Consider the following 15,914-nt stretch of genomic DNA (forward strand, 5'->3'; position numbering starts at 1 on the left):
GACACATACACCTACCCTGTAGTAGTCAGTGCTGTAGACATCTCTGGACATGCCAAAGTCTCCGATCTTCACCAGCAGATTCTCACCAACCAAGCAGTTCCTTTCAAGAAGAAAAGGACACAAAACCTCTTTAACTGTATTATTTTCTGCAATTTCAGCTGTTAACTTTATTTTCTCTCTAAGAGTTTTTCTCCCCAGAAGAAGCTACAATGATGTTCTGCTGAGCTGTGGTGGCCTCATGGAGGGGGCCATCGTCTAGCACACTGCTGCTAACCACTTACACATTCTCCCTCTCCTGATAATAACTTTCTGCTGTCCTTGACGTTGGATGTGCTACTACTAGTTTATCCATTTATTGTATTTATCCTAGTGGATCTATAATTAAAGTTTATCTCTCACCAAATAGAATATTTACTAAGAAATCACAATATAACTATAGACACATTACTTGTGTGTGTGTGTGTGTGTGTGTGTGTGTGTGTGTGTGTGTGTGTGTGTGTGTGTGTGTGTGTGTGTGTGTGTGTGTGTGTGTGTGCCTGCTCTGTCTTCTCGATCCCCAGTGAGTCGTGGAGGATGGCTGCTTATACTGAGCCAGGATCCTCTGGAGGTTTCTTCCTGTTAAAAGGGAGTTTTCCTCTCCACTGTCACTGCATGCTTGCTTAGTATGAGGATTGTGACACTGACACTAGTCAGTGACTTGATGCAATTTGCTGGGTTCCTTATATAGGAAACATTATTTCTGATTGGCTCAATGAACTGACCTGGTTTGGAATGTTTATTATGTGAAGTGCCCTGAGACGACTCTTGTCGTGATTTGGTGCTATTTAAATTAAAATGTCTGTTGTCATATGATTCATATCGACAGGATATTAAACAGTAACCTAATAATCTTTGGTGCAATTAATTTGCAATTGTTGAAATGAATCACCGCTGGATAAATCTGCTTCATTATAGACCACTGACTCCTCTCATGGCTACAATCTCTTCTTCATGGTGGAGTTAGTCATCAAAATAACTGACCACGGTAACTGATGTGAGCGCTGCACCTTTAATTTATGTTTTTAAGACCAAACCTCTGTTATCTGACTACCTAAATGGATCTCACCCAATTGCCCTGAAGTAAATGGGCATGACTTAGGCTCTCTATATAGTATTTTATACTTAAAAAGTAGAACGTTTGACACGGATGGTACCACACTCTCACTTTGGGGACCTCGCCTGAAAACCTTTGGAGAATTGTTCTTCATGTTATCAGACTCGAACTTTGCACAGATAATGGTTAGACGTTTGAGGTTGGAAGTTGCAGCTGCATTTTTCCAACGAGGTATTCATCCTGAAATCAGTTTTTATTATGTGCCATGCTCAGTAGCAAACAATACAACACTTGTGCTGATATTCACACTCCTATAAAAAAACTCTTCCCTTCAATATTTCACCAAAAGTGATCAAATAGGCATTGTAATTAAAGAAATATACCTATTTCATTTTTTGCCATTTTTGAGGAGCTCTCTCAAAAAGAGGCTTAGGACCCATGAATGGTGGATTGCTGTAGAGCAGGGGTGGGGAACCCTGGTCCATCCCACTACCCAGCATATTTTAGTTTCAACCCTGCATTATCACACCTGATTTCAATCAGCAGGTGATTAACAGGCTTCTGCAGAGCTTGATGAGCTGCAGAACAGGTGAACAACTACTGAATCGGAAGTGTTGGAGCAAAGACGTGCAGGATACCGACCCTCGAGGACCAGGGTTCCCCATGCATGCTGTATAGAATGACCTACCTGGTGGCCAAGTCGCGGTGCACAAAATGCTGTGACGCCAGGTAGACCATACCAGATGCTATCTGCTGGGCGATGTGCAGCATCTGAGATTGGGTCAGCTCTACGGGTCTGGTGGTTTGGCCTTCTGCCATCAGAACTGCATCTGGACCGTGAGCCCTGTGAGAGAATAGATGACAAACGTTCACTCTTAGCCTCCTGCCAACCAGTAGGACAGTGAGCTGCTTCCCTTAAAGTGACGGTGTGTATTTTTCCTAGGGGGCAATAGATACCTAAATTGTTGCAAGCAAGCTAAATTTTTGTGTTGGAGTAAGACCTTTCCAATGGCTGCCCCTTGGGATCAAAAAGCCCTGGTGAGTGCAAACTTCAGCAAAACAACAAGCGCATCAGACTCCCTTTCATCACTGGTAGCGAGTGAAAACATGAATGTGTAAAACAACAGCGTTTATGAATAGTGAAAGTTTAGTAAGCGCTTGCATTTTGTCCTAAAGGACTCCCGTAGACGGAAACATGGCATATGATATGGTGTCACCCAGAGACACAGACCCGCTCCCATGTATTTTAGACCACATTTTTATGGTTACATGTTAAGCCCCCAAGAAGCCCCCAATATTTTTCAAAAACTGATCATCATTTAATTCTTTTTCAACAACGTATCGATGCATGTTTCCAGAGATTAGTGATAAAACTACACATCGTCCATTTAAGGTGGATTTTTCTTGTATTTAACAATGTTGGAAATGAAGCTCTGATTAGATCAGGCAGTTATTATTTATTTATTTATTTATTCTGTATTTGCCATTTTGGTGACATTTAATATGTTGAAGAGGAGAGCCATGCCTGAGGAACTTGTTCAGGTCGCCGTGTTTCATGTACTCAAAGACCATGATGAGAGGATCGCTCTCCACGCAGACGCCGTAGAACGTGACGATGTGTTCATGCTGCAGGTTGGTCAGCAGCTCTGCTTCACGGTGGAAATCCTTCCTGGCATTTTCACTGGCCTCCTTAAGTGTCTGCAAACACACACACACACACACACACACACACACACACACACACACACACACACACACACACACACACACACACACACACACACACACACACACACACACACACACACACACACACACACACAGAGAGATGACATTTTAATAGAGTGTCAAATGAAAAACTCACACATTATGCTGCTGTTGCCAATTAGTCATTTTCAAAGTTAATCGTGTTTCATCCAATTTTCGAGGCCGGCGTCCACCGAGAGAAAGAAAATAATAGAAAATAGAAGTTCTTCCTTGTAAAAGCGACTTACAGCAGCTCAGTTGTGTGGAATTACTGTCACAGTGAAAGAGAAGACTGGCGCAACGGCAGCACAGGAAGGGAACCGAACCCTTTATACTCCTGCAAGCGACTGTAAACACCCAGCGCTGTTTACATTTATCATATTCTGTGCATCCCTTTTGAAACTAATCTCCATGCGTCTTCAGTAAATCAGGAAACTTGTCTGAGAGGTTGTGTAACTCAAGCATCCCTGACACAGAAAAAGAAACGGTCTGAAAAAAGGAAAAAAAGATATCCGGAAAGGAAAGCGATACGGATGCTGTATTAGTTTCACATCTAAAGAAAGAAAATGTAGAAAAAGTTTCTTGTCCTACATGAATAATTGATCATCTTCCTACATCATTTGACAAGGATGTACGTGAGCTTCCCGACTTATGTATGTGTGTGTTTCTTTGTCTATTTGTGTGCCAACAACGCAGATGGATGCTCGTGTTACAAATGCGGCCTGCAGGATGAGGAGAAGTCACAAAGAAAGCTCAGGAAGACGAGAGACGACCTGCAACCTTTAATCCAGAACGCTGAGATGCCAGAAAATGAGCCTGAATGCAACTTCATCCACCGATATTAAACCAGACTCTGTCGTGTACATTATGGTCTGTAATGGGATACCGAGTTAAGATGATATAGAGGACTATTATGGGATGGATAATGTATGAAAGCCTTCGCTCCAGTCTCAGCTTGAAATGTGATATCAAATATATACGAGAAAGCTGGCTGGATATTTGACAAATTCTAAATCGTTTGTGATTAATCAGTTTATAACTGTTTTAAAAGTGTTGTCAATAATAATATCACCATTTTACTGTAGTTGCTTTGTGTTTTTATAACTGCTCATTCACAAAAACCTGAAAAACCTCTTGCTTTCTAAGAAAAAATGTTTAGTGACAGTATGTTTGATTCTCTAAGACTTAATTAGGATATTAATAAAAGCTTCATTTGCTATTTATTGTGCATTTAAAACATTTAAATCCTCTTATCTCCTTCATAAATTAGAAAGTTTATGAGTTCTCATGTCCAGACTGAACCTGGAGAATCTCGTTCATGTGTTCATCTCCATGGGATGGACCATGGATGTAATTTTAACTTTAGAAGTGGGGGGGGGGGGGGGGGGGGGGGCACAACCAGTATGAGGACCAGAGTTGTGTGTGGGGGGTTGCATCTCTACAGTATGTTCTAATGGGAAACGGGCGTGAACACAAACAATTGTTTTCCGCTTGGTCCTAGAGCTCAACCACTGTCTAATAAATATAGCGTAATATTGTTTTTGGATGGTAAAAACTTGACTTTGGAAAAAGTTGGGGGGACATTCCCCCCTCCAAAAAAATAAAAAATAAAATTACGCCCATGGGATGGAGTATTACAAAGGTCTTTTGTCTGGACTCTCCAAAAAAGCTGTGCAGCAACTGCAGCTTATTCAGAATGCTGCTGCTAGAGTCTTAACAATCAATCAATCAAAAAAAAAATCAATCAATACTTTATTAATCCCAGGGGGAATTTAGAGTTTCAGTACACACAATTCAGAGATTAGACATACATGGGCAAGACACATGACAAGAATTGGTGACTGTGGTCATTTGCAACCCTGACTTTAGACAACATAACATGCTTCCAGCTCAAGGCTACCAGGGCGTCCGATTCAGATAACAAGAATTTGTTTGGGTCAGGCTGAGATAATTTTCCTCTCTGCCTTCAGTCTGATCATTCCAGTCCTTCAGTGAAGCCAATTTTGGGTTTTAAACCTGTCCATACCGTCCGGTGACTCTGAGATAACATCCATTTTGCGCACTAATACCGGTATCGCAGCTAGAACATTGTCCAGCTTACAATTCACCTCGAGTAACATCCCAGTCTGAGAAGTCTCCACGTGTACGGTGCTTTCCGTAGGTGCGGGTCGCCCTCCAATCGCTCCCGTCTTCCCAAATTTGCAGAAAACCAGATATCCTCCCACTCCAATCAGGAGAAATCCAGTGATCATCAGACAGAATATCCACACGTCTTCGCGATGTCCTCAATGGACAGCTGGCTGAGGCATACGATCTTCCACTCCTTCCAGGAATCCAAAATATACCCCACCGGGTGTGTCCCCTGTGGACATGTGGGAGCCCCCTGCTCCGTTCTCATTGTTGAAAAAATCTTATCGATCGCATTGAATGAACAATTTATCAAATCCATGGTTAGTAAAAAAATAGTTTTTCAGAAGAAATGCAGAGAAGCGCTCTGTGGGTAGACAGGACAAAGAGCCTTGGGAGAAAAAGATAAGGGAGCGAAAGCGTCTGTACTCCTCGAGTGCCTGAAGTGCAAGAACCAAGAGAACAAAACACATCAGTCCTGTTCTTAAATCTCTACACTGGTGACCAGTAAACTGCAGAATCCATTTCAAAGTGCTTCTACTAGTTTATAAATCACTCAATAGCATGGGGCAAAAATACATGTTGGATCTCCTTCAGGTATATACACCCAGCAGTGCTCTGAGATCCTTAGGAAGTGGTGAGCTAGAACCTTGAGTCAGAGCCAAATAGGTTGAAGCTGCTTTTAACTACTACGCTGCACACAGATGGAATCAGCCTCCTCATGACCTCAAATCTGCTCCAACTCTAGTAACTTTTAATGCAAATTTGAAAACGGTCATGCATTCATCAGCCTTTGAATGAATGTTTCTTGTGCTGCACCATCTGCACTGACTGCTCACTCTTTTATCTGATTCTTAAATCTAAATTTAAGTTGTGTATTTAATTAGATCTAAAATTTTTTTGTGTATTTTAATGATGCTATCACATTGATTTTGCTTTTCTTGCTCCTAGAAGAAAAAAAAACTTGAATTGCCTCCATGTATGAAATATGCTATAAAAAGGCAACCCTGCCTTGCCTTGCCTATAAATAAAGGCTAAACTCAAACTACTGAAACACGCTTTCCCCTTTTGAATTTGATGTCCTGATGACTAAAACAACTTGCAACTTTGTGGGGAAAAAAAAGACAAAATCTGCTCAAATGTAAAAACCTCTTCATTACTTTGCTGGATTTAATCATCCAACTGCATCAATAAACCACAGAAACAAATATGAATCACTCCACTGAGCTCGGCATAATAATTCTGAGTTCAGAGACTTCCCTGAGAGGCAGAAACGTCTACAGGAGACCTATCACGCTCTCGCGTACCCATCTCAACGCTGAATTGATTCCCAAGCCAAAAAGCCACAATATTACTGTTAATCATCCAGTCTGAGCACATTCAGGTCCCTGGACAAATAAAAAGCAACACGCTGTAACTGAAAAACGTAGTGACTCGTTTACATGTGCGAAGGCAGCACTATTGTAAGGGGTTGGTGATTGATGGGGTACAAGGATGTAAATGTGTTGTGTTCTTGTGGATATCTGTGCTACAGTGAGCCTATGATCAATGGCACCTTGGTGTTTGATATACAGTAACAGCACAACTGTTTTGTGTGTCGTAATGGATGACTGGATGATTGATGGTCAATTCTCAAACCAGCATCATTAAACATTCTTACTGAGTGCATGTTTTATTGAGGTAAACAAGCAAGAACACGCTCCTGTTATGTTGCGCACATGACAGAGTGCAATGTAATTATACCGAATTATATAATTAAAGAGGGTGGCTGGGGTGGGTTTTCACTTATAAACCAATGCTACTGCAGTGTGTGTGTGTTTGTGTGTGTGTGAGTGATGGTGTTTAACATGATGATGTTAAACTGGCAGAAAAAACTGTTGAGACTCAATTTATTAAGAGGTAGTTTGGCAAGTACGTGTTTATGTTTAGAGTTTGAAATAATTAACTAAATACCAAAAAATCAGATGAGTGGTTTCAGGTTAGTTGTAAAATAGAAATAGTTGTGAAGTGTTGGGGTTGAAGATTTAGACGGGTTATTACAATGCTAATGCTAACCCTGACCATAGCACAAACCTGGCAAATATTGTACAGTATTTTCTGTAAGTTGCATTAAACTGCCACACTAATGATTACACATGTACACAGCACTATTAGACACTCATCTATACGGGTTATCAGCTAAAAAGAAAGTTGATTTGGGTGTTACTCACACTGAGTTTGCATGTTCTCCCTGTGCATGCGTGGGATCTCTCCGGGTACTCCGGCTTCCTCCCATAGTCCAAAAACATGACTGTTAGGGTAATTGGTCTGTCTAAATTGTCCTTAGGTGTGAGTGTGTGTGTGTGTGTGTGTGTGTGTGTGTGTGTGTGTGTGTGTGTGTGTGTGTGTGTGTGTGTGTGATTGTTAGTCCTCTGTGTTGCCCTGCGATGGACTGGCATTCTGTCCAGGGTGTACCCCGTCTGATTGCCTGCTGACCGCTGGAGATAGGCACCAGCCACCCCCCACCCCCCTGCAACCCTGCATGGACAAAGTGGGTTCAGAAAATGGATGGATGGATGGTTACTCACACTTTAAATGTTTCACCAACATGCAATCCATCTCATCTAAATTATTTCTGTAATTTAGAGCAGTCAGAACAAAACTCTTCTCTCCAGGCGTATTTGCAGTAAGCTGAGTCTAAGCTGGCAGCAAACTTCCGCAGGTGCTAAGCTGGAAGGGAACAGGAAGTCCAAGAAAACAGGAAAAAAAGGAAGTGGAGAGATTTGTGAGGAGGAATTAAGCCAGAAAGGTGAGTCATAGGAGAGAGCAAAAAAAAATAAAAATAAAAAAACGAACAAAAATGAGCAGGTGAGATCAAGAGGTGTGAAGGAGACAGGAAGTCAGGGTGGTGCAAAGGAGAACGGAGAAGGAGGGGGTCTGTAAGGTCATGTATAGTTAATGCGGATTTCCCCTTCAGTCAGATCCTGTTTCACTGCAGATCAGCAGAGAGCCCTGATGGGGAGACGGATGGACTGATGCACGTTGCGGGGCAACGCTTCCTGGAGAGCCTCTTAATTTCATCCTGGAAGTCAGCGGTTTCTCAACGTAATCCCACCTTCCCACTTAGAGAGGAACCCTCAAAAGGAACGATGGCTGATGATAGCACAGGAAACGATGGTGACCAGAGATTCTAAACACTATATCATTGTCACTTGAAGGATTTAAGTTTCAAAATCGAAGGTGTTTGTTTCATAATGATTATCTACGCATCGTTCAATATTGTCCTGATTTATTTGAAATAAAACTCTTTACAAGAAAACCAGAAATTAGAAAAACCTAATATTTCAGACAAAATCCTTAAACCAATTTGTTATAATAATAATAATAATAATAATAATAATAATAGTTATAATAATAATAATAATAATAATAATAATAATAATAATAATAATAATAATAATAATAATAATAATAATAATTATTATTATTATTATTATTATTATTATTACGGAATCTCTTTCTCTAGAGATGAATGTTCCTTTAGTCTGAATGTTCTACTCTGGAAGCTAGTAAACAAAAATGTTTTGGGTTGATGAGCTTTCAGAGAACCTCTCTTTGCAACCGCTGCGGTCACTTTGACGGTAATTACACAGTTCAAAGCCATAACTGAGCAGAAAAATAAACTCCTTTTAAAACATTTTAAAGCTTTTTTCTTTCTTTTTTTGCTTTGTTTTAATTACTAAAACAAAACTAAGCAATTTACTGTTTTTGTCAGGCTAAGGCGTGTGTGTGTATGTGTGTGTGTGTGTGTGTGTGTGTGTGTGTGTGTGTGTGTGTGTGTGTGTGTGTGTGTGTGTGTGTGAGCGAGAGAGAGGGATTGGCTGCTGGATAGAAAGTGTATTTCTGTTTCTACTTTACCTTAACTGCCACCAGTATCTTATCCTGGTCCGGTGAGAGGTTGTAACACTCGGCCAGGAAGACTTTTCCAAAGGCCCCTTCTCCCAGCTCCCTCTTCAGCACAATGTTGTGTCTCTTAATATGCTGCACGACTAAAGATGGAAAAACAAACAGGTCAATAAAACACTTGCTTTGCGTCGAACGTCACAAATGGAAGCAATAATGAGTGAAGGGTTCTATCAATTATTCATTTCTACCAACAAGTTTTTGTTTATTTTGGCGCAGGGCTCTGACTAATTTATCTTTCGTTTCTGAGATTTGTCCATCCATCCATCCATCCATCCATCCATTGTCTTCTGCTTATCCAGAGTCAGGTTGCGGGGGCAGTAGCCTAAGTCGAGAGGCCCAGACTTCCCTCTCCAAAGCCACTTGGGCCAGCTCTTCCGGGGAAATCCCAAGGTGTTCCCTGGCCAGGTGAGAGACGTAGACCCTCCAGCGTGTCCTGGGTCCCCCTTTAGGCTATCTCCCGGTTGGACGTGCACTGAAAACCTCACCAGGGAGGCATCCAGGAGGCATCCTGACCAGATGTCTGAGCTACCTCAACTGGCTCCTCTAGATGTGGAGGAGCAGCGGATCTAGTCCGAAAACCTCCCGAATGACTGAGCTTCTCACTCTATCTCTAAGGGAGAGCCCAGCCACCCTGGGGAGAAAACTCAAGTTGGCTGCTTCTATCGCAATCTCGTTCTTTTGGTCACTACCCAAACCATAGGTGAGGGTAGGAACGTAGATCGACCGGTAAATCGAGAGCTTCGCCTTCTGAATCAGCTCTCTCTTCACCACAACAGACCGGTACAACGCCCGCATTGCTGCAGATGCAGCACCAATCCGCCTATCAATCTCACGCTCCAGCTTTCCCTCAGTCGTGAACAAGACCCCGAGATACTTAAACTCCTCCACTTGGAGCAGGACCTCATCCCTGACCCGGAGAAGGCATTCTTTCTGAGAATTATTTAAAATAATTTTACAATTTTATCTGGACTCAATATATTCTGCGTCCTCATCTTGATACACGTGCCTTAAACGTGTGGTTGACTGAAAACCTAATTTTTAATGATTTCTGGTTATAATCAGTCACTCATGCAGGTAGAACATGAAAACTGTCTTCTACACCTATCTCCTGCATTAGCTTATGATAGAAAATAGAAGGTTAAATGCTATGTTTTGAAAACCCTCACATATCTATGCCAAACTGTGAATTTGCATTCATGGCCTCGCCCCGCTTGGCTTGCGCCTGCCCACAGGCAGGCTTTCTGTCCTCTGGGCGGAAGGCGAGGAGTGTGCATGTCATTAATAACAATGAGCTGTTTTCAGCCCACCTCTGCATCATAACTTTTGAATGACTCATAAGGCATTAATTTACACACTGAGACAACACTACAAATATATTGTATGAATGAGTAAACCGCACCTTTAACATACTTGGGGGCTTGTCCGGGATTTGCTTACTCCCCAAAATGAGAATCGCACTCCTGGTTAGTATAAATAAAGGTTATGTTCATAAGTGGAGTGCCTGGGGAGGGATTATCCAAACCAAATTCTTTCACCCTGGAGACAGGGATTTGTGGTATGTAATTCATTCATCACATTCTTGTTTCTCATTAGTTGGACAGACTATTTTTAGGAGCCTTGGGGTTTCATTTATCTGGCCTGAAGGGAGGTGGAGAGGGGACTTTTATAAATTACCCCCAAGAAACCGAGGTTATGAGAATTGTAGCTCCATTTAAAGCTTAACCCTTTTCTCCTGTCTTTTGTCTGTGATTGATTGGGTGCAGGAACCAACACAATGTGGGCAAGTTTAGTTTCACATCATTATTCATGGTTAAACAGAAAGTACAAAGCACAAATCTCTCCTTTGAAGCACAGCTTAGTTCTGCTGTTTGGGTTAGCAGGTAAAACGTTCACGACCACATCACCTGCAGAAAGAACAAAATCCAGTTTGGATGTGGAGAGGTCTCTATTGAAACCTTTCAAAGTTACAAACAAAAGCTTGCTTAGCTTCTTTGAACGCACCAAACACGTTTTGAACACCAACCCAGAACAGAACCCTGAACTAAAAAAAACAAGGAGCTACGTTTGATCCCTTCTCCATGTCCTCCTGCTATTTGATCACATGATGTTACAACCTTTTCTCCAATATTCTGTCATAACTTTGCTCTTGTGAAAGGTGCATTTGGCTTTTACGGTGCAGCTGGTCTGATTATTAGCTGCAGCAGTGGAGGATGTGAGTGTTGCCTCATTTCTCCCCTCGTCCTTCTGCATCTGTCAGAATGACATCATCATAAATCCTTGGAGTCGTGCCTCTTTTATACCATACTTTCTCTGTGCTCTACACATTAAACTGCATATTTAGTCTTCAACCCTACATCGGAAACATGACAGTTATAGTGTCAGTGTTATGAAACTGACAAAGTCAAAGCATGAATGATATTCTAGTAAATGCCCTGATGAAAACAAATGTTATAATTTATTTTTATTATTATTTAAAGTTTCAAAATGCAATTGTTTTCTTATGCATCTTTATTCAAGTAATACATTTTGTTTGTGGATTGTTCTTATCTTACATTTTTCAGTGAAATAATTTCTACAAGGGGTTCTAAGTTAGAACCACTGACTGTTTTCTGGCAAACAAACATCAGAGTGTGATGATTGCTTAAATGCTACCATTCGGAGTAAAATCATAAATTTTGCTAAATCTTGGGTAGTTCAGATTTAAAAAAAGCAGGAAATATGTATTTTAACACCTTTCTTTCCACCCTCTCTTAAAAAAATTGGATCATTGCCTCTTGTTGCTAGGCAACTTGGGACTCCATACTAGTCAATTTTAAGAAAAACTGGCTTCTCATTCTGATCTCAAGGCTATTTTAATGTTTAACACCTTTAAATTTTGATCCAGATGTGTGAATGTTGGCCCAATGAGACATCATAGGGAATTTCAAAACACACACAAGGACTTAAAGATTTGTGATTTAGGTGTGACTCACCTAAAGTAAAGATGTACACTGATAATATCACATTTAGGCCCAGCTCACCTAGAAGAAGCTGCATTGATGCTCTACAAGCTGCTGAGGTCCACCACAACCCGATACTACACAGTCACACAAAGTACAGGTGAACATCCCGGAGTCTCAATTCATGTCTGTCTTCAGATTACATCATAATCATGTCTGATGACATGATTTCATAATATGCTACTCTATCATCTATCTATCTATCTATCTATCTATCTATCTATCTATCTATCTATCTATCTATCTATCTATCTATCTATCTATCTATCTATCTATCTATCTATCTATCTATCTATCTATCTATCTATCTATCTATCTATCTATCTATCTATCTATCTATCTATCTATCTATCTATCTATCTATCTATCTATCTATCTATCCTTTGCATGAATTTAGCTGAAATTGTTGCAAACATACGGAGAGGAGAAGGATGTAGAATACAGTATAATAATGGTTGGCGAGGTTGTAAAAATGGCTCATTTGTTGTTTTTTTCCCACTTTAACCAGCAATTATCAGGGTCACGGGGGTATGCGACTTTCATTTTGTGAGTCAAAACCAAAAAAATTTGGAAACTACTTGTGTAAATGGAAAAAAAAAAAAAGGGTGGCTTGCCAACTCCGGGTCGGGGGAGAGGTCCTACCTCAAGTGGAGGAGTTTAAGTATCTCGGGGTCTTGTTCACGAGTGAGGGTAGGAGGGATCGGGAGATCGACAGGCAGATTGGTTCGGCGTCTGCAGTGATGCGGACGCTGAGCCGATCTGTCGTGGTGAAGAAGGAGCTGAGCCAGAAAGCCAGGCTCTCGATTTACCGGTCGATCTACGTCCCAATCCTCACCTATGGTCATGAGCTTTGGGTAATGACCGAAAGAACGAGATCGCGGATACAAGCGGCCAAAATGAGTTTCCTCCGTAGGGTGGCCGGGCTCAGCCTAAGAGAAAGGGTGAGGAGCTCGGACATTCGGGACGGACTCGGAGTAGAACCGCTGCTCCTCCGGATCAAAAGGAGTCAGTTGAGGTGGTTTGGGCATCTGGTCAGAATGCCTCCTGGACGCCTCCCTGGGGAGGTGTTTCGGGCATGTCCTGCCGGCAGGAGGCCCCCGGGTCAACCCAGGACACGTTGGAGAGGTTACATCTCCAATCTGGTCCGGGAACACCTTGGGGTCCTGCCGGAGGAGCTGGTGGAGGTGGCCGGGGAGAGGACGGTCTGGAGCTCCCTAGTTGGGATGCTGCCCCCGCGACCCGGACCCGGACCCGGACCCAGATAAGCGGAGGAAGACGACGATGACGAAAAAAAAAACTTTGACAATTTGCAGAATACATCATAAATATGCAGTTAAGTGTTGTGTTTGTCTTGTTTAACTGTTGCAGGTTCTCTCCCAAACAAACCTTCACTCTTCAGCCAAGGATAGAAAGTTATTGCTCTTATTTGCTAAGAGTTTTCACACAGTTATGCAGATAAAGTCTGATGATAGAAGACTAAAACTAGCGTATTATTAACATTTTCAAAATGATCTGTCAAATCAATTAAAACCGTAGAAGATGTTTATTCCCACTATTTGTTTTTGTGCTTATCTTTTGAAAACTATTTGCTTATGAGCTTCTTTTCATTTCCATCAAGAAACTTTTGTAAATGGGTTTTTATTTTCACATAAATTCAAAGACGAGTAGAACTTGAATAGCCACTTTTATTTATGAACAAACAATTCTGAGAATCTGAAGAAAAGTTTTATCAAATGGAGTTTTTCACCAAGCACAAGGACTTAGGAGACAAGCGGACCGATGAGCGTAGCTAAAAACTACGAGTGAGTACTGATTTATCTCCTCGTAGCGCTCAGTTTTCATCCTGAAAACAGCAGTAGCAGGTCACAGATCAACTGCAATTCTCCACGCAACAGCAGCACACAATGGACCCGCATCCCCACAAAACAGCACCCCTCTATTTAACTAGCTAATTACCTCACCGCACCATTTCCTACTGCAGTTGTACAAGTATTCATCCATGAAAACGCCTCACACCGCTTCGCCTTAATTAACATCCTCAAATAGCAAATAAATGGATGTGTGCAGACCAATACTTCCTTTGTCGATTTTCTCTTCCTTTTATCCAAGCGAGATGCCTTGTGTCAGCCTTTTGTAGGGTTTTCTTTTAACTTTGTTAGATGCTCATTGTCTTATTAGAACAATTTAGGATTTATACATCAAGAATATGGAACTGGGTAGAATTACTCTACTCTGTTTGTGAAAGAAACTGATTTAAATGTCCTGATTATGTTTGTTTTTAGCTCCTTTTTGTTTAAAATTCATGCATTTCTATTTGATACTTCTCTAAAATCTCCAAACCGAATCATCTCTCTTCAGTCAGCTTCATCATCGATCACATCCCATCAGTTTCAGAACCACGTCAAACGGAAGATTTCTCATCTCACATACTTTTAGTTTTTTTATTTCATACTTCTTGACATCTCTCCTCGGAGTCCTCTTGACAGGAGTGCCCAGTCCTGGTCCAGGAGGGTCGCCATCCAGCAGGTTTTGTGGTTTCTCTGCTCCAACACACTTGATTCCGATTGAATCACCTGTGCAACAGCTCATCAAGCTCTGCAAAAGCCTGTTAATCACCTGTTGACTGAAATCGGGTGTGTTGAAGCAGAGTTAAAACTAAAACGTGCTGGATACCGGCCCTTCTGGAACAGAATTGGACACCCCTCTAAATTATCCTCCCTGATTATCATCACATAAACACGCAAAGAACTAACATCTTGAGAAATAATTGTTGCCCATCTACCGTCTGCCTTTTCTTCCACTCCCTCTCTCATTGGATCAGCTATTTTCCATGATCCCTTGTGCAGAGGCAAAGCAGCTTGGAAAATGAGCGTTTCTCAGTTGGAACAGAACAACACAATAGGTCAGCCATGATCGTGCTGAGGAGAGGGCACGCAGAAATGTCAAACTGTTTCACGATATAATCACGGTTGATCTGACGACTTTGACTTTCCCTCGTGTCTCCGCTGTCACACGTGCTTTCTTATAACAAGGTGTAGCTAATGCAACACACATGTAAGCGTGTGTGTGTGTGTGTGTGTGTGTGTGTGGTACATAGGTGTTTCTGGATACTGTATGCTCGTGTTGACTTCTGAATAACATTTTCCAAAACACTGCTAATCCCCAATCCCTGGATAAAACAAAACATAAACCCGGAGAGATCTGCTTGGATGGAAGTGATGGAACAACTGAGTGATATTACATCGAGAGCATAAAGCAGAGGGAGAAACATGTTGCACATCATTCAGAACATCGTCTGACGTTGTTTGTTTAGTCTGAGCTATCAAGTACCAACATAGTTTGATTCGTTGTATTATATTAAATAAATAGTTTATTTTTTGATTCAGTCATTAACTGGTTTTACTTCCAGAAATGGGTTTTATTCTATGAAGACAGAGTTCTTCACCTGAGTCCCTGTTTAAAGGTGTGGACCACTCATTTAATCATCAAATGTGGGGGGGTTGGCTGGTGCACCATTTTCAGGAATAGGAGTGTTTCTCAATGCCAAGGAACCTCGTCTTGATGTGTTGGTCCTGCCCCTCTTCATCAGGGACCACCAGGATGGCGGATCAGAAACCGGCAGTTACTTTCGGGGACAATTTTCCTGTTTAAATGTAAATCAACTAATTGTAGCTATCGGGCTGATATCTAAAATGTTTATTTTCTTATATCCAAAGCAGTTAGCTTTGGTTGGTTAGTTCTTTAGTAGTTACAACTTTGGTGGCCAGCAGGTAGTAACTCGCTTACATGTTTAATTTAACAAATATATACACAATTTGAAAAGTTAAAGGCTCATTATGCATTTATAATAAAACTTATATGTATAAAATATAACGTTACCTCCAGTGTGACATGACGTTACGTGACCGCCACGGAAGCTGCAACCACGGGATGCAAGTCTGTTCCATTTAACCATTTCCTTTGACCAAGGAAGGACAGAGTCCTCGTAAGCAAGGCGTCTTGAG

At 41.4% G+C, this 15,914-nt stretch overlaps 1 protein-coding gene across 4 annotated transcripts in view; it reads right to left on the bottom strand.

The window, feature by feature from the left end:
* Nucleotides 1–15,914, bottom strand: part of ntrk2a (neurotrophic tyrosine kinase, receptor, type 2a) — a 117,430-nt gene that overhangs the window by 22,779 nt on the left and 78,737 nt on the right. For 2 of the 4 annotated variants that reach the window (XM_070546126.1, XM_070546124.1), the window contains 4 exons: nt 8,864–8,994; nt 2,619–2,791; nt 1,782–1,937; nt 10–100 (listed from right to left, as the gene is read on the bottom strand). In XM_070546126.1, the coding sequence (XP_070402227.1) occupies nt 10–100; nt 1,782–1,937; nt 2,619–2,791; nt 8,864–8,994 (551 nt within the window). The remainder of the gene's footprint in view (nt 1–9; nt 101–1,781; nt 1,938–2,618; nt 2,792–8,863; nt 8,995–15,914) is intronic. The other 2 variants (XM_070546127.1, XM_070546125.1) reach the window with 1 other exon arrangement.

This window comes from Nothobranchius furzeri, chromosome 17 (assembly GCF_043380555.1).
Source record: "Nothobranchius furzeri strain GRZ-AD chromosome 17, NfurGRZ-RIMD1, whole genome shotgun sequence".
Taxonomy (NCBI): Eukaryota; Metazoa; Chordata; class Actinopteri; order Cyprinodontiformes; family Nothobranchiidae; genus Nothobranchius; species Nothobranchius furzeri.